We start from the raw sequence: 26,408 nt of genomic DNA, 5'->3' as shown, positions 1-26,408 counted from the left end.
AAAAAAAAAAAAAAAAAAAAAAAAAAAAAGATAAAAGAAGAGCAGGGAGAAGAGTAAGGAAGAATGAAAGAAAGAGGTGAATCATCACTAAAGAATGATTTCTTGTTCTTCAGAAACTACAATACTCAAGAAGATAACATATTGAATAAAATAACGGACAGACAATGCTGAAAGAATGTAATACAAAAATCGTACTCTTGATTTTTTTTCTTCTAATTTTAGAAAAGATACGACAAGACAGCAATTTTATAAAGTAAGGAACTTACCCTTTTTCTTGTTTTTAACTGGACCTATATGAAAAAGAAAATAGAAAATTAAGTCATTAGAAATGAACAGAAAATGTTTATTTTCTAAGATAGTCACTAGGAGGGATCCCCAAGACACTGCAAATTTGAGGGAGTCTCACAGTCAAGGGTCAGGCTTTTGGCAAGGATCCAACTATCAAACCTCCCCATTCTGTCTTCTGGCTCTTGAGGCCACAAAACTTTCAAGGAAGATTTTTCCCTAGGGAGAAAAATCATTCTACCTCAGTCTTTGGGGTGAGGGAATGGGTACTTCTCCATAGAGATGAAATGCCCAGAAACGCACAACTCAACAACCTTAGGACGGCATTCCATTAATTCTGCAAGTCCTGAGGTTGAAGAGTCATGCATTCAGGTGAGAATCTGATATGAAGTCTCATGTGTTGAACTTGGAAGGAGCAAAGGGTTATTTTCATGGAAAGAGCAGAGCAGCAGTGTTTGATTAACTTTTAGTCACTTCCTTATCATGATTTAATTTGTTACTTATTAAAAGTTTGACCATAATACACTCGTGAGGGCCACATGCATTTCCATTGTAATTTACCATAAGTTAACGGACACTTTAACAGAAATGTCGGCCGGGCGCAGTGGCTTATGCCTGTAATCCCAGCACGTTGGGAGGCTGAGGCGGGTGGATCACGAAGTCAGGAGATCAAGACCATCCTGGCTAACACAGTGAAACCTCGTCTCTACTAAAAACACAAAAAATTAGCCGGGTGCCTGTAGTCTCAGTTACTGGGGAGGCTGAGCCAGGAAAATGGCGTGAACCTGGGAGGTGGAGCTTGCAGTGAACCGAGATCACACCACTGCACTCCAGCCTGGGCGACAGAGCGAGACTCCATCTCAAAATAAAATAAAATAAAATAAAATAAAATAAAATGAGAAATGTCAACCATTTCATTGGCAGTGAAATCACAAGCATTTTCTTGGGAATTACTTCTAAGGAAAATAATTCTAATCAATTGAAGGCACTTGGAAAACCCAAGGTGTTTCTAATATAGTTAGGTGACCACAACTCACCAAACAGTTTAGGTCACTCCCAGACAGTCACTTTTTTTTTCCCTTCTAGGAAATCAGTTCTCTTCATTCTATATTTGGATTTGACTTTCTTTAAATACAGGTATTTAAAATCTGTTCCAAACTGCCATGAAGACACAATTATACATTAAACCACTGTCAGTGCCCTCAAGAGCTTACAAAAGGAACACCAAGCATTTTAATATTATAGTTTATAAAACATATTTCCATTTATCATCTCATTTGATATTTGCAACAAACCTGGAATGATCTCTAACTGTAAGAGCAGGCCCTATTAGAGATCAGTAAAGTCTCTAACCTGGAGGGCTGCCAGAGTGGCCATCAGAGCTTTCACAGGTCTCTTGAAAAACCAACGTCTGTGTAGACTTTTCTGGCAAAGTAATTTCATGAGCAACAGTAGCTATTGTTATGTCCAGGGGATGTTTTAGATTGGAGCAACCTGCTGTACTTAAGGTCATGAATCTCAATTCTCTTTTCCTTCTCTCTTCTCCTTTCCTCTCCTCTTAGTTCTTTGTCTTCTTTCTTTGTTACCCATCCTTTATGAATTTTTTTTAACAGCATTGTGAGTTCTTGAGAATGTGCTTGGAAGTTCTGAGAGGAAACCACAACTACATAGACATTAATGATAAGAGGCAGCGACTCAACCTGAGAAATGCCTTTTTCTTGAACAAGAAAGCTGTCTGGGGAAAGATTTACACAGAAAGGGCTCAGCTCTATCAGCCAGCCAGCCAGCCACCACAGCCTAGGAGAGTAGTAGAAAGACAGCCATTATAGCCACCCTGCCCTCTTGGCAAAAGTGTGCTAGCCCGGACCAAGATTTTGACCATTTCAGCTGGTTAAGGGTAAGCACTGTTATATCAGACTTCAAAAGCATGCTTTGAGGAAATCGGGCCATCACCAGCCAACCAGTCCTTACTGAGCATGTGTATGGAAGGCAGTAAATAATGAAACACAACTTACAACTCTATCTTCAAGAACTGACAGTTGAATAGGGAAATACAAAAGATGAGGGGTGGCTTCAGGAATTATACTGGCCATTTAAGGGGAACAAATAGCTTCCTGGAGAAGGTCTGACCTAAATCCACAAGTGAAAAGAGAGAAATGGAAATTTCAAAATCTTTTTAAGCTTCAATTATTTTTATACAAGATATACCTACTCCTTACATATACATAAATGCATGCATACATACATATATGCATAAAAAAGAGGAGCAAAAGGAAAAAGAGCTTATTAAAGTACCCCCAAATAACCTCTACTAACATTTCATGCACATCTAGAAGCCTTCTATGTGTATAAATAGGTATTTTTACAAAATCGGATCAGATGAAAAGTGTCATTTGATAACCTTTTTTATGTCAATAACTACATTTTTACATTGTAATTTTTAATATGGATGCATCAGCGTTTAATCATCTTTGATAGGTATTTAGACTGGGTCCAGTTTTTCACTATTATAAACAATGATGTAGTTAATGTTTTTACATATGTAAATTTTTATACACTTGTCCAAAGGTTTTTTTAGGATGTGTCATTAGAAATGACACTGTTGGGTCAAAGGGTGTGAAAAGCTTTCCTTACATGTAATTAAACCTAATAATCTTTTCCTATATGGTTACTGCCTTCAGTGTCATGCTTACTTAGGCCTTCCCTAATGTGACATTATAGGTAACTCTTTATATATTTTCTAGTTCTTTTATGGTTTCATTTTTATTTTTAAATCTACAATTAATCTGGTATAGATTTTGGCAAACAGTGTAAGACAAAGAGTTAAGTAAAATTTTTATATTTTTTCCCTAAAATGCCCATGACATGAAGAGTACCAAGAGAAACAGGGCTCAAAGTCATTTCTTAAACTTTTATTTTAGTTTCAGGGGTACATGTGCAGGTTGGTCCTATAGATAAATTGTGTGTCACAGGGGTTTGGTGTATATATTATTTCATCACCCAGGTAATAAACATAGTACCCAATAAGTAGTTTTTTGATCTTCACCCTCCTCCCACTCTCCACTTGCAAGTAGGCCCTGGTGTCTATTGTTCCCCTCTTTGTGTCCAGATGTATTCAATGTGTAGCTCCCACTTACAAGTGAGAAGATGCAGCATTTGGTTTTCTGTCCCTGCTTGTGATTATAGCCTCCAGCTCCATTCATGTTGCTGCAAAGAACATGATCTCATTCTTTTTTATGGCTGCATAGTATTCCATGACATGTATGTACATTTTCTTTATCCAGTCAACTGTTGATGGACTTTTAGGTTGATTCCACATCTTTGCTATTGTGAATAGTGCTGCCACAAACACACATGTGCATGTGTCTTTATGGTAGAACAAGTTATATTATTTTGTGTATATACCCAATAATGAGAGTGCTGGGTTGCATGGTAATTCTGCTTTAAGTTCTTTGAGGAATCACCACACTGCTTTCCATAATGGCTGGACTAATTTACACTCCCACCAGAAGTATATAAGTGTTCCTTTTTCTCCACAACCTCACCGGCATCTCTTGTTTTTTGATTTTTTAGTAATAGCCATTCTGACTGGTGTGAGATGGTATCTCATTTAGTTTGGATTTATATTTCTCGAATGATCAGTGATGCTGAGCATTTTTTCATATGCTTATTGCTCATGTATATGTCTTCTTTTGAAAAGTGTCTGTTCATGTCCTTTGCCCATTCTTTCATGGGGTTGCTTGTTTTTTGCTTGTATATTTAAGTTTTGTTGGGAGCAAGCCCCCCAAAATCTAGCCATAAACTGGTCCCAAGACTGGTCATAAACAAAATCTCTGCAGCACTGTAACATGTTCATAATGGCCCTAACGCCTGTGCTGGAAGGTTGTGGGTTTACGGGAATGAGGGCAAGGAACACCTGGCCCACCCAGGGCAGAAAACCGCTTAAAGGCATTCTTAAGCCACAAACAATAGCATGAGCGATCTGTGCCTTAAGGACATGCTCCTGCTGCAGTTAACTAGCCCAACCTATTCCTTTATTTTGGCCCATCCCTTTGTTTCCCATAAGAGATACTTTTAGTTAATTTAGTATCTATAGAAACAACACTAATGACTGGCTTGCTGTTAATAAATACGTGGGTAAATCTCTGTTCAGGGCTCTCAGCTCTGAAGGCTATGAGACCCCTGATCTCCCACTTCACACCTCTATATTTCTGTGTGTGTGTGTCCTTAATTCCTCTAGCACCACTGGGTTAGGGTCTCCCCCATTGAGCTGGTCTGGGCAAGTGGTGTCCAGTCATGGGGGCTCGAATCCAGGTCGAAGGGTTGCCAGAGCGACAGTTGGAATGGAAAACTGGCTGGAGGACACCTGAGTACTCTTAAAGCAATCCCTGTGGTGAGTAAGAAGGGGAGCTCAGAAGTGTCAGGGTAACAATGGGACAGGTGTGGGGTCTGGTTCGTTTCACCTTGGAACTTTTTCACACTGATGATGAGGAGGAAGGAGGGTATAGCAAAGTAACAGAAGAGGTTACAGAGCATGTTTATTTACCAGCTAAAGCTAAAGCGGCAAAGGAGGGAGAGGTTCATCCCTACCCTTCTGCACTATCTCATTATTATTTTGAAGAAAAAAGACCCTCCAGATCTTTCTATTCTGGAGGACACTGGGCAAAAAGTAGTTGCCCCAGTGACTGAGCAGCGCCTCGAGCGACCACTCTTAGTTCTATTCAGGCAGGAATTCAGCAAGTTAGACAAGAGGGAGATTTAGAGGCTTGGCAGCTCCCTGTTAGAATACACCCCCCAGATCAACAGGGAAATACTACAGCTACATTTGAGCCTTTTCCTTTTAAATTACTCAAATAATTAAAACAAGCTATAAATGAGTATGGACCAGGTTCTCCTTTTGTAATGGGACAGTTAAAGAATGTTACTGTTTCCAGTCGAATGATTCCTACTGACTGGGACGCTCTTACTCAAGCTTGTCTAAGTCCTGCTCAGTTCTTACAATTTAAAACTTGGTGGGCAGATGAAGCTTCCATTCAGGCTGCTTGCAATGCCCAGGCCCAACCTCAAATTAATATAACTGCAGACCAACTTTGGGGGTTGGCGGCTGGGCTGGTTTAGATGTACAACTGGTCAGGCAGGATGATGCCATAGAACAGCTTAGAGGAGTGTGCATTAGAGCTTGGGAAAAAATCACTTCAGGTGGGGAACAATACCGTTCCTTTAGTGCCATAAAACAGGGACCTAGAGAACCATAGGTTGATTTTATAGCTTGGTTACAGGAGTCTCTTAAAAAGATGATTGCAGATTCAGCTGCTCAGGATATAGTGTTGCAGTTATTAGCTTTCGACAATGCTAATCCCGATTGCCAGGCTGCTCTGTGACCTATCAGAGGGAAAGCACATTTAGTTGATTATATCAAGGCCTGTGATGGTATCAGAGATAATCTGCATAAAGCTACTTTGTTGGCACAGGCAATGGCAGGACTGAGAGTGGATAAAGGAAATACTCCATTTCCTGGAGCTTGTTTTATCTGTGGGAAGCATGGTCATACTAAAAAAGAACGTAGAAAAATCAGCAAGTCAGGCCGCCAGATACGGGAAAAAAGAAAACTGTTGAGCCTGAAATATGTCCAAAATGTAAAAAACGAAAACATTGGACTAATCAGTGTCACTCTAAATTTGATAAAGATGGGAACCTGATTTCAGGAAATGCCATGAAGGGCCCGTCCTGGGCTCCATTCTAAACCGGAGCATTTCCAGCTGAGGCCATTCCCTCACCCCTGTACAATGTCTGTCCCCCGCCACAGGCGGTAGTGCCGCAGTAGATTTATGCTGCACAAAAGCTGTGAGCCTTCTGCCTGGGGAACCCCTGCAAAAGGTCCCAACAGGAGTCTGTGGACCCTTGCCAGTAGGGACTATAGGATTACTTTCAGGAAGGTCTAGTGTAAGTTTAAAAGGGGTACAAATACATACAGGAGTTATTGATTCAGATTACAATGGGGAAATTCAAAATTCCATTTCTCGCACTGGTTTAATTAGCTCCTGACAAAATTCAGACTACTACTCCTTACTCCTACTTGGGGACCTTAGTAAATGACACTACCATTGTGCCACAGAAAGTAACCATATGTTGGGATCAACTAAAAACATTAAATGACTTTCAAAAATTACTAGGGGATATTCATTGGATATGACCTGCTCTAGGCATTCCTACTTATGCCATGAGTAATCTGTTTTCTATCCTTAGAGGAAATCCTAGTCTCACTAGCCCTTGGCAATTAACAAAGGAGGTAGAGGCAGAGTTACAACTGATTGAGAAGCAAGTCCATAAAGCTCAGATAAATAGAATAGATCCAGAGAAGACTCTCAATTTGCTAATTTTTTCAACTCAGCATTCACCTACTGGTGTTATTGTCCAAGAACGGGACTTAGTAGAGTGGTTTTTTCTTCCACATACTAATCCATGGACTCTAACTCCTTATTTAGATCAAATCTCTACTATGATAGGGATTGGGAGAACTCACATTGTTAAATTACATGGATATGATCCTGGAAAAATTATTGTCCCTCTCACGAAGGCACAAATACAGCAAGCTTTTATAAATAGTCTTACTTGGCAAACCCATTTAGCTGACTTGGTGGGTATTCTCGATAATCATTTCCTAAAACGAAGCTGTTTCAGTTTTTGAAATTAACTAATTGGATTCTCCTTAAAATAACTAAATTTAAACCAATTGAAGGTGTTGAGAATGTTTTTGCAGATGGGCCTAGTAATGGTAAAGCTTCTTATTCTGACTCAAAAAGTAAAGTTTTCCAGACGTCTTATATTTTTCTCTATGTGGAATATTAAACACCTCACTGGTATCCCATCCAATTCTCAAGGACAGGCCATAGTGGAAAGAATGAATCTCTCCCTAAAACAGCAGTTGCAAAAGCAGAAAGGGAGAGACAGAGAATATGGAACCCCATTGATGCAACTGAACCTAGCATTAACTTGAAATTTTTTGAGCCTGCCCAAAGGCCAGATGTTATCAGCAGCTGAACAGCATCTACAGAAACCAGCTGCAAAGACAGAAACAGAACAACTGATTTGGTGGAGAGATCCAATAACAAAAAGTTGGGAAATAGGTAAAATAATAACTTGGGGTAAAGGTTATGCTTGTATTTCTCCAGGCCAAAATCAATAGCTGATTTGGATACCATCAAGACACCTGAAACCTTATCATGAGCCAGATGCTGAGGAAGAGACTCCGGGAGGATCCCGAGGACCCCCCGGTTGCAGCCATGTTGAGACTGACGCTGAGGAGGACCCAAACTGTCACGAGCAACACCCATCGAACACAGCCACCCACCTGGGGACAGATCAAGAAGCTGTCACAAATGGCAGAAGAAAACCTGAGGAAAGCAGGACAACCAGTCAGAATGAATAATTTAATGGTGGCTATGATAGCAGTTATTACCACTGCCGTGAGCATTCCTTCAATAAGGGCTGGTAATAATGCCTGGATGCAATCACTCTATGACACAGTTACCATAATAAATCTGCTTCTATAATTGAGGCATACCGCCTTCAAAAACCTATTTGTAAACAGGATTGGACCCATTTAGAAAAAATGAACGTACTTGTTTAGGAAGATTGCTTTGCTGAACAGGCAGAGGTGCTGCACAATGATTCCTATGGAGTCATTATTAATTGGTCCCCTAAGGGGATATTTAGCTTGAATTGCACCTCTCAGTCTGTGTGCCACAGTCACACTATGTTCAGATGATCTGGACAAAATGGTCAGATGGTAGAAATGATAAGAAGTATGGCAAAAGTTCCTATTATCTGGAACCATGGCAGTATAGTAACACCTCAACCTCAAATGATATGGCCCACTCTAGGCGCTAAACAAGGATTTGTGGAAACTATTAAATGTTCTTAATAAGATCAAAATTTAGGAAAGAATAAAAAAGCATCTAGAAGGACACTTGACAAACTTGTTTTTGGATATAGCAAAATTAAAAAACAAATATTTAAAGCATCCCAGGCACACCTGACCTTAATGCCAGGAACTGAAGTACTTAAAGGAGCTGCAGATAAATTAGCAGCTAGTAACCCATTAAAATGGATTAAAAAACACTGGGAAGCTCTGTGATTTCAATGATGACTGTGTTTTTAATCTATGTTGTTTGTCTTTGTATAGTCTGCAGATGCGGATCTCGACTCCTGTGAGAAGTAGCTCACTGTGACAAAGCTGCCCTTGCTTTTATCTCTGCAAATCAAAGAAGGGAGACATGTTGGGAGCAAGCCTCCCAAAATCTGGCCATAAACTGGCCCCAAAACTGGCCATAAACAAAACCTGTGCAGCACTGTAACATGTTCATAATGGCCCTAACGCCACGCTGGAAGGTAGTGGGTTTACGGGAATGAGGGCAAGGAACACCTGGCCCACCCAGGGCAGAAAACCGCCTAAAGGCATTCTTAAGCCACAAACAATAGCATGAGCAATCTGTGCCTTAAGGACATGCTCCTGCTGCAGTTAACTAGCCCAATCTATTCCTTTATTTTGGCCCATCTCTTCGTTTCCCATAAGGGGTACTTTTAGTTAATTTAGTATCTATAGAAACAATGCTAATGACTGGTTTGCTGTTAATACATACGTGGGTAAATCTCTGTTCAGGGCTCTCAGCTCTGAAGGCTGTGAGACCCCTGATCTCCCACTTCACACCTCTATATCTCTGCGTGTGCATCCTTAATTCCTAGCGCCGCTAGGTTAGGGTCTCCCCCACTAAGCTGGTCTCAGCAAGTTTCTTATAGATACTGGATATTGCACCTTTGTCAGATACATTGTTTGCAAACATTTTCTCCAGTTTTTGGGTTGTTTGTTTACTCTGTTGATAGTTTCTTTTGCTGTTTTGCTATGCAGGAGCTCTTTAGTTTAATTAGGTCCCATTGATCAATTTTTGTTGTTGTTGCAATTGCTTTTGTGTCTCTGTCATAAAATCTTTTCCAGGGTCTATGTCTAGAATGGTATTTCCTAGATTTTCTTCAAGGATTTTTATAGTTTTGGGTTTTAAATTTAAGTATTTAATCCATCTTGAGTTAATTTTTGTATATGGTGTAAGGAAGGGGCCCAGTTTCAATTATCTCTGCTTATGGCTAGCCAGCTATTCAAGCACCATTTATTGAATAGGAAGTCCTTTGTAGATTGTTTGTTTTTGTTAATTTTGTCAAAGATCTGATGGTCATAGGTGTGTGACATTATTTCTGGGCTCCCTATTCTGTTCCATTGTTCTACCTATACCATACTGTTTTGGGTATTGCAGCCTTATAGTATAGTTTGAAGTCAGGTAACATGATGCCTCCAGCTTTGTTCTACTTGCTTTGGATTGCCTTGGCTATTCAGGCTCTTTTTTGGTTCCATATGAATTTTAAAATAGTTTTTTCTAGTTCTGTGAAGAATATCATTGATAGTTTGATAAGAATAGCATTGAATCTGTAAATTTCTTTGGGTAGTAACGCCATTTTGACAATATTGATTCTTCTGATGCATAAACATGGAATATTTTTCCATTTGTTTGTGTCATCTCTGATTTCTTTGAGCAGTGCTTTGTAATTCTCATTGTAGAGGTCTTTTACCCCTTGTTTAGCTGTATTCCTAGGTATTTTATTCTTTTTGGGCTATTGTGAATGGGACTGCATTCTTGCTTTGGCTCTCAGCTTGGATGTTGTTGGTGTATAGGAATACTACTAATTTTTGTACATTGATTTTATATCCTGAAACTTTGCTGGAGTTGTTTTATCAGATCAAGGAGCTTTTGGGCAGAGACTATGGGGGTTTTCTAGGCATAGAATCATATTGTCTGCAAACAGGGATAGTTTGACTTCTTCTCTTTCTATTTGAATGCCTTTTATTTCTTTCTCTTGCTCAATTGCTCTGGCTAGGAGTTCCAGTACAGTGTTGAATGGGAGTGGTGAGAGAGGGCATCCTTGTCTTGTTCTCGTTCTCAATGAGAATGCTTCCAGCTTTTGCCCATTCAGTATGATGTTGGCTGTGGGTTTGTCATAAATGGCTCTTGTTATTTTAAAGTATGTTCCTTCAATGCCTAGTTTGTTGAGGATTTTTAACATAAAGTGGTGCTGTATTTTCTTAAAAGCCTTTTCTACATCTATTGAGATGATTATGTGGTTGTTGTTTTTAGTTTTGTTTATGTGGTGAATAATTTTTATTGATTTACATATGTTGAACAAACCTTGCATTCCAGGGATAAAGCCTACTTGATTGTGGTGGCTTAGCTTTTTTGAGGTACTGCTAGATTCAGTTTGCTAGTATTGTGTTGAGGATTTTTGCTTTTATGTTCATCAAGGATATTGGCCTGAAGTTTCTTTGTTGTGTCTCTGCCAGGTTTTGGTAGCAGGATGATGCTGGCCTCAGAGTGAGTTAGGGGGAAGCCCCTCCTCCTCAACTTTTTGGAATAGGTTCAGTAGGAATGGTACCAACTCTTCTATGTATATCTGGTAGAATTTGGCTGTGAATCCACCTGGTCCTGTGCTTTTTTTTTTTTTTTTTTTTTTTTTTTTCCCCCTTAGCAGGCTGTTTATTACTGATTCAGTTTTGGAGCTCATTATTGGTCTGTTCAGGGATTCAATTTCTTCCTGGCTCAGTCTTGGGAGGTTGTATGTTTCCAGGAATTTATCAGTTTCTTCTAGGTTTTCTAGTTTGTGTGCATAGAGGTGTTTGTGATAGTCAATTTTTTTTTTTTTTTTGCATTTCTGTTGTATTGATGGTAATGTCCCTTTTGTCATTTCTGATTGTGTTTATTTTGATCTTCTCTCTTTTTTTCTTTATTACTCTGGCTAGTGGTCTATCTTATTTATTCTTTCAAAACACCAACTATGACTTCATTGATCTTTTGTATGTTTTTTCACATCTCAAATACATTCAGTTCAGCTTTGATTTTGGTTATTTCTTGTCTTCCACTAGTATGAGGTTGGTTTGCTCTTGTTTTTCTAGTTCCTCAAAGTGTGATGTTAGGTTGTTAACCTGAGATCTTTCTAACTTTTTGACGTCGGCATCTAGTACTTAGCACTGCTTTAGCAGTGCCCAAGAGATTCTGGTAAATTGTATCTTTGTTTTCATTAGTTTCAAAGAATTTCTTGATTTCTGCTTAATTTCATTATTTTCCCAGAAGTCATTCAGAAGCAGGTTATTTCCATGTAATTGTATGGTTTTGAGTGATCTTCTTGGTATTGATTTCTATTTTTATTGTGCTGTGGTTTGAGAGTGTAGTTGGTATGATTTCTGTTTTTTTTTTTTTTTTTAATTTGCTGAGAATTGTTTTATGGCCAATTGTGTGGTCAATTTTAGAGTATATTCTATGTGCAGATAAGAAGAATGTGTGTGTGTGTGTGTGTGTGTGTGTGTGTTTGTGTATATATATATATTTTTTTAATTGGTAGAGAGTTCTGTAGATGCCTGTTAGGCCAATTTGGTCAAGTATCAAGTTCAGGTCCCAAATATCTATGTTAGTTTTCTGCCTCAATGATCTTTCTGATACTGTCAGTGGGGTGTTGAAGTCTCCCGCTATTACTGTATGGTTATCTAAGTCTCTCAGAGCTTGTTTTATAAATATGGGTGCTCCTGTGGTGGGTACATATATATTTAGGATAGCCAGGTTTTCTTGTTGAATTGAGCCATTTACCATTATGTAATGCCCTTCTTTGTCTTTTTAAATTGTTGTTGGTTTAAAGACTGCTTTGTCTGAAACGTGAGATGGGTCTCTTGAAGAAATCAGCTGAGTCTTGCTTCTTTATCCAACTTGCCACTATGTGACTTTTAATTGGGGCATTTACATTCAAGGGTAATGTTGATACATGCAAATTTGATCTTGTCATTGTGTTGTTAGCTGGTTATTATGTAGACTTGATTGTGTAGTTGCTTTACAGTGTCAATGGTCTATGTAACTAATTGTGCTTTTGTGGTAGCCAGTAAGGGTCTTTCATTTCCATATTTACCACTCCCTTAAGGACCTCTTGTAAGGTCTGGTGGTAATGAATTTCCTTAGCATTTGCTTGCCTGAAAAGGATCTTATTTCTCCTCTGCTTGTGAAGCTTAGTTTGGCTGGACATGAAATTCTTGGTTGGAGTTTCTTTCTTCTTCTTCTTCTTTTTTTTTCTTCTTTTTTTTTTTTTTTGTTTAGATGGAATCTCACTCTGTTGCTCAGGCTGGAGTGCAAAGGTGTGATCTAGGCTCACTGTAACCTCCGCCTCCCGGGTTCAAGCAATTCTCCTGCCTCAGCCTCCCGAGTAGCTGGGATTACAGGCATGCCCCACCATGCCTAATTTTCGTATTTTTAGTAGAGACGGAGTTTTGCCATGTTGGCCAGGGTGGTCTCGAACTCCTGACCTCAGGTGATCCACCTGCCTTGGCATCCCAAAGCGCTGGGATTACAGGCGTGAGCCACTGAGCCTGGCCGGAGTTTCTTTTCTTTAAGAATGCTCAATATAGGCTCCCAATCTCTTTTGGCTTGTAGGGTTTCTGCTGAAAGGTCCACTGTTAGCCTGATGGGGTTCCCTTTGTAGGTAGCCTGCCCTTTCTCTCTAGATGCCTTTAATACTTGTTCTTTCATGTTGACCTTGGAGAATCTGATGACTATGTGTCTTGGGGATGGTTGTCTTATACAGTATCTCATAGGGGTTTTCTGCATTTCCTGGCTTTGAATGTTGGCCTCTCTAGAGAGGTTGGGGAAATTTTCATGGATAATATCCTCAAGTAGGTTTTCCAATTTGCTTGTTTTCCCTCCCTCTCTTTCAAGAGATGCCAATGAGTGTTAGATTTGGTGTCTTTACATAATCTCCTATTTCTCAGAGGTTTTGCTCATTCTTTTAAAATTTTTTTTTTCTTTATTTTTGTCTGACTGATTTAGTTTGGAGAACCAATCTGTGAGACCTGAGGTTCTTCCTTAGCTTAGTCCATTCTGCTGGTAATACTTGCAATTGCATTATGAGATTTTTATAGTGTATTTTGCAGTTCTATCACATCAGTTTGGTTCTTAAAATGTCCATTTCATCTTTCAGCTCCTGTATCATTTTATTGTAGTCCTTAGATTCCTTGGATTGGGTTTTGACTTTCTCCTGAATCTTATTCTGAATTTTATGACTATCATTACAGCCATTTCAGCCTGGCTAAGAACTCTTGCTGGGTTACTGGTACATTCATTTGGAGGTAAGGAGAACTCTGGGTTTTTGAATTGCCAGAGTTCTCATGCTGGTTCTTTTTCATCTGTTTGGGCTGATGTTCCTTTAACTGTGGCATAATTTCAGTTATGGTCAGTTGACTTTGTTTCTGGATGTTATCAGAGGGCTGAGACTTTGCGCTAGGTCTTCATTTGTAGCTGAACTCTTGTCCTTGATTTTATCGGGGGATACACTAGCAAAGTATTTTTGTTGTTGAAATTTGATGCATAATGGCCAGTAGGTAGGCTCTTGCTCAGCCATGTGGTTCCTCTGTATTTTCTTGTGTCTTCAGCTGTGCTCCCTCTCAATGCTCTGAGGGTGTGGGCTCATTTCCTACATGAGTGCTGGCTGTAGATCTCAGCTGTCAGCTCTCTACTTGGCAGTCCTGGGCTGTGCTCAGGCATTATGTTCCCTCCCCAGCTTGGGGACTACAAGGGCCAGGACCTTGGCAGTGGCAATGGCAGAGGGCCTGTCACTTGTATCTTGGGGCTCCACCCCAGATAAATATAGAGCCACTACCAATTGGAGCAATCAGCCTGGGGTAGGGCAGCTGTGCCATGGGCCCAAGCCAGGGCACCCTGCCTGGTGATGAGCAGGGAGGCAGGGGTATTGTGGGAGAAGACAGACTGGCCTCTTCTCCTTAGGGCAGCTGTGTGGGTATGTTGGAGTTGTGAGTAAAGCACTCAGGATCTTTGCTCTTTTCCCACTCAGAGAGCAGCAAGGGCAGTATCAGTGCAGTGGCGGTGGCAGTGGCAGTGGCAGAAGGGCTTTCAGTCATCTCTGGGAGCTCCAACCCACAGAAACGCAGAGCTGCTGCCAATGGGAATGTTCAGCCAGAGGGTGGGGCAGCTGCACTATGGGCCTGAGCTGGACCCTGCTTGGTGAAGAGCAGAGGGTCAGAGGCTCACCGGGAAGAGAGACTGGGCTCCTTTCCATATGGCAACTGTGGTGTGCTGGAAGTATAAGTAAAGCCCTTAGGCTCTTTGTTTCTTCCTCAGTCTGAGGGCAGCAAGGGCAGAACCACTGCAGTGGCAGTGGCAGAGGGGCTGTCGGTTTCCTCTGAAGTTCCACCCCAGGGGAACACAGAGCCACTGCCACTGGGAATGCTCAGTCAGGGTTGGGGCAGCTACTCGGAGATCCCAAGTTGGGGGCCCTATCTGGTGAAGTGTAGGGGGTAAGGGCTCACAGGGAAGAGCTACTGGGCTTCTCTCCCTATGGTTGCTGCAGTGTGCTGGAGGTGCCAGTGACACAACCAGGCCCTTTGTTCCTTCCCCAGCCCATGGGCAGTAAGGGTGATACCACTGCAGCTGCAATGGGAGAGGGGCTGTAGGTTGTCTATGGGATTTCTTTCCCTAGAGAAATGCAGAGCCACCACTGACAAGTGTTCAGGCAGGGGCAGGGTGGTTGTGCTGGGGGCCCAGGTGGAGAGGCTCTGTCCAGTGAGGAGTAACAAGGTCAGAGACCTGCATGGAAAACAGTCTGGCTGCTTTTCTGTAAGGCATCCGCACTGTGCTGGAGGTCCATGATAGTCCTTAATCACCATGATCCCTCCTGAGCCTGAGGGCAGTAGAGGAGGGAGCTGTAGAGCAGCAAAAGTGGCGGGCCTGTCTGCTTCCACTGGGAGCTCTGTCCCAGGGAAGTGCAGAGCTGCTACTGGCCCAAGAGCCTAGGTAGTGGTGGGGTGGCTGGGGCCTCAGGTCGGGAGGCCTTGCTCAGTGAGGAATAGCAGGGACACAGACCCACGTGGAAAACAGTCTGGCTGCTTTTCTGTAAGGCAGCTGCGCTGGGCTGGGGGCTCACAAAGTCTTCTTCCACTATAGCTTGGGTCATAGAAGGGCTCTCAGAGAGCTCCTGCTTAGTGGACATTTGGCATATCCCTTGGGAAAAAACAAGGATGTAAAAGTATACACAAGATTGTCATTAGATAGTATCACATTTCCCATAAGTGCTAATAAGTACATCATCTCAGCAGTATAGGAGTTTCTTCTTGTTCTAAGATAGCTCACCATGACCAGTAAATACTTATTATTATTTTCAACATGGACCTCTAAGATTTGGCTCTGTCTCTATCATGCCCATTGCTTTTGCTTGAGGCCATTGTAGTTGTAGCTTCTAGAGAGAAAATGTCAGGGAGCTAGAGCTGTCCCATACTAGACGTGAGCATCTTGGCTCAGAGCAAAAGCAGTAATCCCTGATGAGTTCTATAATCTTTTAGATATATCTATTTGTTTTCTCTATATGCTTCAGAACCTTATTCACACCTATTCAGAGCACTAGCACTATTACATATCTATTTCTAGTGTAATAAGCAACATTTCTATATCATTCTAATTCTCCCTATTTGTAACCATATGTTTTCTTTAGACAAAACCCACCTGCATCAGAGGGGGACATATAGCTATGCAGTACGGGGGACTGCTTTGATAGGAGTAAAATTGGGATTGGACAAATTTTGATCAATATGGGCAGGTAGTTTGCCTATCTGACACTAAGAAAAGGGAATTTTGTGATGGAATCAGGGCCATGGAGGCCAGCAGCAGCAGGTCTAGCCAGATTCTAGTGCTTACTCAACCACAAAATGACCATAGAGCAAGTGACTTTTCTTCTGGTTCTTCAACGGCTAAATTAGGGGACACTACATACTTTGTCTCTACTCAAAGCCCAGGGTTCTGATGAGGATCAATAATATAAAATAGCAAGCTAGAATGTTGTATCCAGTGAAACCATCCTTCAAAAATGAAGGAGAAATAAAGACTTCTACAGACAAACAAAAAAGAAGGAACTTGTTGCTAATAGATCTGTCTTGCAAGAAATGTTAACAGAAGTTCTTCAGTGAGGGCAAATGACATAGGTCAGAAACTTAGATCTACATAAAGAAAGAAAGCACATTAGATAACAAATAAATGACGGTAAAATAAAACATTTTATTTGTTCTTAATAGATTTACTAGATAACTCCAAAATAATTAACCAGCCTGGCCAACATGGTGAAAACCCGTCTCTAACAAAAATACAAAAATTAGCCAGGAACAGTGGCTCATGCCTGTAGTCCCAGCTACTCGGGAGGCTGAGGCACGAGAATCGCTTGAACCCAGGAGACAGAGGTTGCAGTGAACCGAGATCATGCCACTACACTCCAGCTTGGGCAACAGAGTGAGACCCTGTCTCCAAAAAAAAAAAAAAAAAAGCAAAAATGCTTTCTGTGATTGTAGTATGTGGATATGTGAAACAAATCACAGCATTTGATTCCCTTTTAAGGGATGAAAGTGAAGGATTGGGAGAAGTAGTATAGTGTTATTTCAAAATGGACTTGGATTAGTTGCATATGTATATATGTATATATCAAACTGTAGGGTAACCATTAAACTTTTCTTTAAACAAAGTGTAATTGATATGCTGAGAGGAGAGAAAATGGAATCATATAAAATGCTTAATTAAAATCAGGGAAGGCAGAAAAAGTGGAAGCCAAAAAAGAAACAAAGAAGAGTGGCAACAAATATAAAATAATTACAAATATGGTTGATACAGTTTGACTGCATCCAAAATCCAAATCTCATCTTGAATTGTAGCTCCCATAATTCCCACGTGTTGTGGGAGGGACCTGGTAGAGATAATTGAGTCATGGAGGCAGTTTCCTCCACACTGTTCTCGTGGTAGTGAGTAAGTCTCATGAGATCTGATGGTTTTAAAGGGGAAAACCCTTTTGCTTGGCTCTCATTCTCTTTTGTCTGCCACCATGTAACAAGTGCCATTCACCTTCCACCATGACCATGAGACCTCTTCAGCCACGTGGAACTGTGAGTCCATTAAACTTTTTTTTTTTTTTAATTATTATTATACTTTAAGTTCTAGGGTACATGCACACAACGTGCAGGTTTGTTACATATGTATACATGTGCCATGTTGGTGTGCTGCACCCATTAACTCGTCATTTACATTAGGTATATCTCCTAATGCTATCCCTCCTTCCCCCTCCCCACAATAGGACCCGGTGTGTGATGTTCCCCTTCCTGTGTCCAAGTGATCTCATTGTTCAATTCCCACCTATGAGTGAGAACATGCAGTATTTGGTTTTCTGTTCTTGTGATAGTTTGCTGAGAATGATGGTTTCCAGCTGCATCCATGTCCCTACAAAGGACATGAAGTCATCCTTTTTTATGGCTGTATAGTATTCCATGGTGTATATGTGCCACATTTTCTTAATCCAGTCTGTCACTGATAGACATTTGGGTTGATTCCAAGTCTTTGCTATTGTGAATAGTGCTGCAATAAACATACGTGTGCATGTGTCTTTATAGCAGCATGGCTTATAATCCTTTGGGTATATCCCCAGTAATGGGATGGCTGGGTCAAATGGAATTTCTAGTTCTAGATCCTTGAGGAATTGCCACACTGTTTTCCACAATGGTTGAACCAGTTTACAGTTCCACCAACAGTGTAAAAGTGTTCCTATTTCTCTACATCCTCTCCAGCACCTGTTGTTTCCTGACTTTTTAATGATCACCATTCTAACTGGTGTGAGATGGTATCTCATTGTGGTTTTGATTTGCTTTTCTCTGATGGCCAGTGATGATGAGCATTTTTTCATGTGTCTGTTGGCTGTATGAATGTCTTCTTTTGAGAAGTGTCTGTTCATATCCTTTGCCCACTTTTTGATGGGTTTTTTTGTTCTTGTAAATTTGATTGAGTTCTTTATAGGTTCTGGATATTAGCCCTTTGTCAGATGAGTAGATTGCAACAATTTTCTCCCATTCTGTAGGTTGCCTGTTCACTGTGATGGTAGTTTCTTTTGCTGTGCAGAAGCTCTTTAGTTTAATTAGATCACATTTGTCAATTTTGGCTTTTGTTGCTGTTGCTTTTGGTGTTTTAGACATGAAGTCCTTGCCCATGCCTATGTCCTGAATGGTATTACCTAGGTTTTCTTCTAGGGTTTTTATGGTATTAGGTCTAACATTTAAGTCTCTAATCCATCTTGAATTAATTTTCGTATAAGGAGTAAGGAAAGGATCCAGTTTCAGCTTTCTACCTATGGCTAGCCAATTTTCCCAGCACCATTAATTAAATAGGGAATCCTTTCCCCATTTCTTGTTTTTCTCAGGTTTGTCAAAGATCAGATCGTTGTAGATGTGTGGTATTATTTCTGAGGGCTCTGTTCTGTTCCATTGGTCTATATCTCTGTTTTGGTACCAGTACCATGCTGTTTTGGTTACTGTAGCCTTGTAGTATAGTTTGAAGTCAGGTAGCGTGATGCCTCCAGCTTTGTTCTTTTGGCTTAGGATTGTCTTGATAATGCGTTCCATATGAACTTTAAAGCAGTTTTTTTCCAACTCTGTGAAGAAAGTCGTTGGTGGCTTAATGGGGATGGCATTGAATCTATAAATTACCTTGGGCAGTATGGCCATTTTCACGATATTGATTCTTCGTATCCATGAGCATGGTACGTTCTTCCATTTGTTTGTGTCCTCTTTTATTTCACTGAGCAGTGGTTTGTAGTTCTCCTTGAAGAGGTCCTTTACATCCCTTGTAAGTTGGATTCCTAGGTATTTTATTCTCTTTGAAGCTATTGTGAATGGGAGTTCATTCATGATTTGGCTCTCTGTCTGTTACTGGTGTATAAGAATGCTTGTAATTTTTGCACATTAATTTTGTATCCTGAGACTTTGCTGAAGTTGCTTATCAGCTTAAGGAGATTTTGGGCTGAGACAATGGGGTTTTCTAAATATACAATCATGTCATCTGCAAACAGGGACAATTTGACTTCTTTTCCTAACGGAATGAACTTTATGTCTTTCTCTTGCCTGATTGCCCTAGACAGAACTTCCAACACTATGTTGAATAGGAGTGGTGAGAGAGGGCATCCCTGTCTTGTGCCAGTTTTCAAAGGGAATGCTTCCAGTTTTTGCTCATTCAGTATGATATTGGCTGTGGGTTTGTCATAAATAGCTCTTATTATTTTGAGATACGTTCCATCAATACCGAATTTATTGAGAGTTTTTAGCATGAAGGGCTGTTGAATTTTGTCAAAGGCCTTTTCTGCATCTATTGAGATAATCATGTGGTTTTTATCTTTGGTTTTGTTTATATGCTGGATTACGTTTATTGATTTGCGTATGTTGAACCAGCCTTGCATCCCAGGGATGAAGCTCACTTGATCATGGTGGATAAGCTTTTTGATGTGCTGCTGAATTCGGTTTGCCAGTATTTTATTGAGGATTTTTGCATTGATGTTCATCAGGGATATTGGTCTAAAATTCTCTTTTTTTGTTGTATCTCTCTCAGGCTTTGGTGTCAGGATGATGTTGGCCTCGTAAAATGAGTTAGGGAGGATTCCCTCTTTTTCTATTGATTGGAATAGTTTCAGAGGGAATGGTACCAACTCCTCCTTGTACCTCTGGTAGAATTCGGCTGTAAATCCATCTGGTCCTGGACTTTTTTTGGTTGGTAGGATATTAATTATTGCCTCAATTTCAGAGCCTGCTATTGATCTATTCAGGGATTCAACTTCTTCCTGGTTTAGTCTTGGGAGAGTGTAAGTGTCCAGGAAATTATGCATTCCTTCTAGGTTTTCTAGTTTATTTGCGTAGAGGTGTTTATAGTATTCTCTGATGGTAGTTTGTATTTCTGTGGGGTTGGTGGTGAAATCTCCTTTATCATTTTTTATTGCACCTATTTGATTCTTCTCTCTTTTCTTCTTTATTAGTCTTGCTAGTGGTCTATCAATTTTGTTGATCTTTTCAAAAAACCAGCTCTTGGATTCATTGATTTTTTGGAGGGTTTTTTTGTGTCTCTATCTCCTTCAGTTCTGCTCTGATCTTAGTTATTTCTTGCCTTCTGCTAGGTTTTGAATGTGTTTGCTCTTGCTTCTCTAGTTCTTTTAATTGTGATGCTAGGGTGTCAATTTTAGATCTTTCCTGCTTTCTCTTGTGGGCATTTAGTGCTATAAATTTGCCTCTACACACTGCTTTAAATGTGTCCCAGAGATTCTGGTATATTGTGTCTTTGTTCTCATTGGTTTCAAAGAACATCTTTATTTCTGCCTTCATTTCATTATGTACCCAGTAGTCATTCAGGAGCAGGTTGTTCAGTTTCCATGTAGTTGAGCAGTTTTGATTGAGTTTCTTAGTCCTGAGTTCTAGTTTGATTGCACTGTGGTCTGAGAGACAGTTTGTTATAATTTCTGTTCTTTTACATTTGTTGAGGAGTGCTTTCCTTCCAACTATGTGGTCAATTTTGGAATAAGTGTGATGTGGTGCTGAGAAGAATGTATATTCTGTTGATTTGGGGTGGAGAGTTCTGTAGATGTCTATTCGCTCCACTTGGTGCAGAGTTGAGTTCAATTTCTGGATATCCTTGTTGACTTTCTGTCTCATTGATCTGTCTAATGTTGGCAGTGGAGTATTGAAGTCTCCCATTAGTATTGTATGGGAGGCTAGGTCTCTTTGTAAGTCTCTAAGGACTTGCTTTATGAATCTGGGTGCTCCTGTATTGGGTGCATATATATTTAGGATAGTTAGCTCTTCCTGATGAATTGATCCCTTTACCATTATTTAATGGCCTTATTTGTCTCTTTTGATTTTTGATGGTTTAAAGTCTGTTTTATTAGAGACTAGGATTGCAACCTCTGCTTTTTTTTGTTTTCCATTTGCTTGTTAGATCGTCCTCCATCCCTTTATTTTGAGCCTATGTGTGTCTCTGCATGTGAGATGGGTCTCCTGAATACAGCAAACTGATGGGTCTTGACTCTTTATCCAATTTGCCAGTCTGTGTCTTTTAATTGGACCATTTAGTCCATTTACACTTAAGGTTAATATTGTTTGTGTGAACTTGATCCTGTCATTATGATATTAGCTGATTGTTTTGCTCGCTAGTTGATGCAGTTTCTTCCTAGGATCGATGGACTTTACATTTTGACATGTTTTTGCAATGGCTGGTACCGGTTGTTCCTTTCCATATTTAGTGCTTCCTTCAGAATCTCTTGTAGGGCAGGCCTGGTGGTGACACAATCTCTAAGCATTTGCTTGTCTGTAAAGCATTTTATTTCTCCTTCACTTATGAAAATTAGTTTGACTGGATATGAAATTCTGGCTTGAAATTTCTTTTCTTTAAGAATGTTGAATATTGGCCCCACTCTCTTCTGGCTTGGAGAGTTTCTGCCGAGAGATCTGCTGTTAGTCTGATGGGCTTCCCTTTGTATGTAACCCGACCTTTCTCTCTGGCTGCCCTTAACATTTTTTCCTTCATTTCAACTTTGGTGAATCTGACAATTATGTGTCTTGGAGTTGCTCTTCTCAAGGAGTATCTTTGTGGTGTTTTCTGTATTTCCTGAATTTGAATGTTGGCCTGCCTTACTAGGTTGGGGAAGTTCTCCTGTATGATATCCTGCAAAGTGTTTTCCAACTTGGTTGCATTTTCCCTGTCACTTTCAGGCACACCAATCAGACGTAGATTTGGTCTTTTCACATAATCCCATATTTCTTGGAGGCTTTGTTCATTTCTTTTTACTCTTTTTTCTCTACACCTCTCTTCTTGCTTCGTTTCATTCATTTGATCTTCAATCGCTGACACTCTTTCTTCCAGATGATCGAGTCGGTTACTGAAGCTTGTGCATTTGTCACGTAGTTCTCGTGTCATGGTTTTCATCTCTATGAGTTCTTTTAAGGACTCCTCTACATTGGTTATTCTAGTTAGCCATTTGTCAAATATTTTTTTCAAGGTTTTTAGTTTCTTTGCGCTGGTTACGTAATTCCTCCTTTAGCTCCGAGAAGTTTGATCGACTGAAGTCTTCTTCTCTCAACTCGTCAAAGTCATTCTCCGTCCAGCTTTGTTCCATGGCTGGCGATGAGCTGCATTCCTTTGGAGGGGGAGTTGCGCTCTGATTTTTTGAATTTCCAGCTTTTCTGCACTGCTTTTTCCCCATCTTTGTGGTTTTATCTGCCTTTGGTCTTTGACGATGGTGATGTACTGATGGGGTTTTGGTGTGGGTGTCCTTTCTGTTTGTTAGTTTTCCTTCTAACAATCAGGACCCTCAGCTGTAGGTCTGTTGGAGTTTGCTTGAGGTGCATTCCAGATGCTGTTTACCTGGGTATCAGCAGTAGAGGCTGCAGAAGATAGAATATTGCTGAACAGCAAGTGTTGCTGTCTGATTCTTGCTCTGGAAGCTTCGTCTCAGAGGTGTACCCCCTCCGTGTGAGGTGTGAAGTGTGAGGTGTCGGTTTGCACCTAGTGGGGGATGTCTCCCCGTCAGGCTACTCGGGGGTCAGGAACCCACTTGAGCAGGCAGTCTGTCCATTCTCAGATCTCAACCTCTGTGCTGGGAGATCCACTGCTCTCTTCAAAGCTGTCAGACGGGGGCATTTACCTCTGCCGAGGTTTCTGCTGCTTTTTGTTTAGCTATGACCTGTCCCCAGAGGAGGACTCTACAGAGGCAGGCCGGCCTCCTTGAGCTGCAGCGGGCTCCACCCCATTCGAGCTTCCAGGTGGCTTTGTTTACCTACTTAAGCCTCAGCAATTGCGGGCGCCCCTCCCCCAGCCTCGCTGCCGCCTTGCAGTTAGATCTCAGACTGGTCTGCTAGCAATGAGGGAGGCTCCGTGGGTGTGGGACCCTCTGGGTCAGGTGTGGGATATAATCTCCTGGTGTGCCGTTTGCTAAGACCTTTGGTAAATCGCAGTATTAGGGTGGGAGTACCCGATTTTCCAGGTGTTGTGTGTCTCAATTTCCTTTGGCTAGGAAAAGGAATTCCCTTCCCCCTTCCCCCTTCCACTTCCCAGATGAGGCGATGCCTCGCCGTGCTTCAGCTCTTGCTAGTTGGGCTGCACCTGCGGACCAGTGCCAACTGTCCGACACGACCCAGTGAGATGAACTCGGTACCTCAGTTGAAAATGCAGAAATCACCTGTCTTCTGTGTTGCTCACGCTGGGAGCTGGAGACTGGAGCTGTTCCTATTCGGCCATCTTGGGCGTGCCTCTCTAAACCTTTTTTTCTTTATAAATTACCCAGTCTCAGGTACGTCTTTATCAGCCATGTGAAAACAGACTAATACAATGATAGGTATTAATCCACCTATATCAATAATCAATTTAAATGTGAATGCTCTGAACACACCAGTTAAAAGACAAAGACTGTCAGAGTGAATGAAGAAACAAGACCCAACTATATGTTGTCTATAAAAAATCCACTTTAAATATAAAGACACAGGGAAATTAAAGTATAGGGATGGAGAAAGATATATCATGCTAACTCTAATCAAAAAAGAAGGCTGGTATAGCTGTATTAATTTCAGACAAAGCCAACTTCAGAGCAAGGAAAATGATCAGGGATAAAGACGGGTATTACATTATGATAAAAAAGAGTCAGTACTCCAGGAAAACATAACAATCCTTAATGTATGTGTGCCTGATAACAGAACATCAAAATACATAAGTCAAAAACTGATATAACTACAAGAAGAAATAGATGAATCTACCATTAGTTGGAGATTTCAATATGTCCTCAGCAATTGCCAGATCCAGCAGGCAGAAAATCAGTGACAATATAGTTGAGCTGAATAGTACCATCAATCAACTAGATCTAATTGACATTTATAGAATACTTCATCTAACAATAGCAGGAAACACATTCTTCTCAGATTCACATGGAACACTGAACAAGACAGACCACATTCTGTGCCATAAAACACACCTTAAAAATTCAAAAGAGATATCATACAAAGTATGCTCTTATATCACAATGGAATTAAACTAAAAATTAATAACAAGATAGTTGGAAAAATCCCAAACTACTTGGTGATTTAAAAACACCCTTCTAGGCCAGGTGCGGTGGCTCATACCTGTAATCACAGCACTTTGGGAAGCTGAGGTGGGCAGATCACCTGAGGTCAGGAGTTTGAGACCAGCCTGGCCAACGTGGTGAAACCCTGTCTCTACTAAAAATACAAAAATTAGCTGGGCATGGTGGTGCATGCCTGTAATCCCAGCTACTCTGGAGGCTAAGGCAGAAGAATCACTTGAACCTGGGAGGTGGATGTTGCAGTGAACCAAGATGGAGCCACTACATTCCAGCCTGGGAGATAGAGTGAGACTCTGTATCAAAACCAAACCAAACCAAACCAAACAAACAAATCCACCCTTCTAAATAAGACATGGGTCAAAGGAAAAGTCTCAAGGAAAATTAAAAAAAATATTTTGAACAAGATGACAATTAAAAGGAAACCTATCAAAATTTGTGGGATGGAGCAAAAGCAGTGCTGAGAGGGATATTTATAGTGTTGAATATATATATTAGAATAGGAGAAAGATAAAAAATCAATATCTAAGCTTCTACCTTAAGAAACTAGAAGTAAAGAACAAATTGAATTTAAAGTAAGCAGAAGAAAGGAAGTAATAAAAATGAGAGCAAAAATAAATGAAAGTAAAAACAGTGGGTCAGGCATGGTGGCTCACGCCCATAATCCCAGCACTTTGGGAGGCTGAGGCGGGCGGATCATGAGGTCAGGAGATTGAGACCATCCTGGCTAATAGGGTAAAACCCCATCTCTACTAAAAAAATACAAAAAATTAGCCTGGCATGGTGGCGAGCACCTGTAGTCCCAGCAACTTGGGAGGCTGAGGCAGGAGAATGGCATGAACCCGTAAGGCAGAGCTTGCAGTGAGCCGAGATCTTGCCACTGCACTCTAGCCTGGGCGACAGAGCAAGACTCCGTCTGAAAAAAAAAAAAAAAAAAAAAAAAAAAAAAAAAAAAAAAAAAGAAAGTTTATAAAAACAGGAAAGCAATAGAGAAAATCAATGAAATTGAAAGCTGGTTCTTTAGGGAGATAAAAAAAAATTGATAAACTCCTACCAAGAAAGAGTGAGAAGACACACATTTTACTAACATCAGAAATGAAAGAGAGGCTGCCATCGTTATGGATCCCATGGACATTAAAAGAATAATAAAAGAATATTATGAATAACTCTATGCCCACTAATTTGATCACTTAGGTAAAATGAGCTAATTCCTTAAAAGACACAATCTACCATAACTCACAGAAGGAGAAATAGGTAATCCGTGTAGGCCTATATATATTAAAGAAACTGAATTGACAATTTGCAACCTTCCAAAAGAGAAAGCACCAGGCCCCAATGGTTTCACTGGTGAATTTAATCAAATATTGAAAGATGAAATCATACTAATTCTCTACAGTCTGTTTCAAAAAATAAAATCAGAGGCACTACCTGGGTGATGAGATCATCTGTACCCCAAACCTCAGCACTGTGCAATATACCTATATAGCAAACCTGCACATGTACCCCCAAATCTAAAATAAAAGTTGAAATTACATAAAAAAGGAAATAGAAGCAGGGGGAACACTTCCTACCTCATTCTATGAGTTCAGCATCACCCTAATATCCCCAACAGACAGAGGCACTACAAGAAAGGAAAACTACCACTGCTATCTCTCTTGAATATAGATGCAAAAATCCTCAGTAAAATATTAGCCAATCAAAGCCAACAATGTATTAAAATAATTATGTACCACAACCAAATAGGATTTATTCCTGGTATGCAAGGCTAGGGTTAACCATTCAAAAATCAATTAATTGAATCCCATTACTCATCAAAAGGTTAAAGAAGAATCATATGATCATGTCAATAGATCCAAAAAAGGATTTTTGACAAAATGCAACATTACTTCATGATAAAAACTCTCAGCAAATTATGAATCAAAGAGCACTTCCACAATTTGATAGAGAACATCTATAACATTCAGAATATTTATGATCCTGGAATAACTGGACATCCATATACCATACAGCTAATTTAATGGTGAGGAACTAGATGCTTTCCCTTTAAGATTGGGAACAAGGCAAGGATGTTCCCATTCATCACTCCTACTGAACATAATACTGGAAATGCTACCTAATGCTGT

At 40.4% G+C, this 26,408-nt stretch overlaps 1 protein-coding gene across 4 annotated transcripts in view; it reads right to left on the bottom strand.

Moving 5' to 3' along the window:
* The window catches only part of EDA (ectodysplasin A), a 441,701-nt gene that overhangs the window by 16,051 nt on the left and 399,242 nt on the right, over positions 1-26,408 (bottom strand). For all 4 annotated transcript variants that reach the window (XM_028842414.2, XM_028842415.2, XM_028842416.2 and 1 more), the window contains exon 3: positions 267-290. In XM_028842414.2, coding sequence (XP_028698247.1) covers positions 267-290 — 24 coding nt within the window. The remainder of the gene's footprint in view (positions 1-266; positions 291-26,408) is intronic.

The sequence above is a fragment of the Macaca mulatta genome, chromosome X (assembly GCF_049350105.2).
Source record: "Macaca mulatta isolate MMU2019108-1 chromosome X, T2T-MMU8v2.0, whole genome shotgun sequence".
Classification (NCBI taxonomy): domain Eukaryota; kingdom Metazoa; phylum Chordata; class Mammalia; order Primates; family Cercopithecidae; genus Macaca; species Macaca mulatta.
This window is presented reverse-complemented; position numbering and strand designations above follow the sequence as displayed.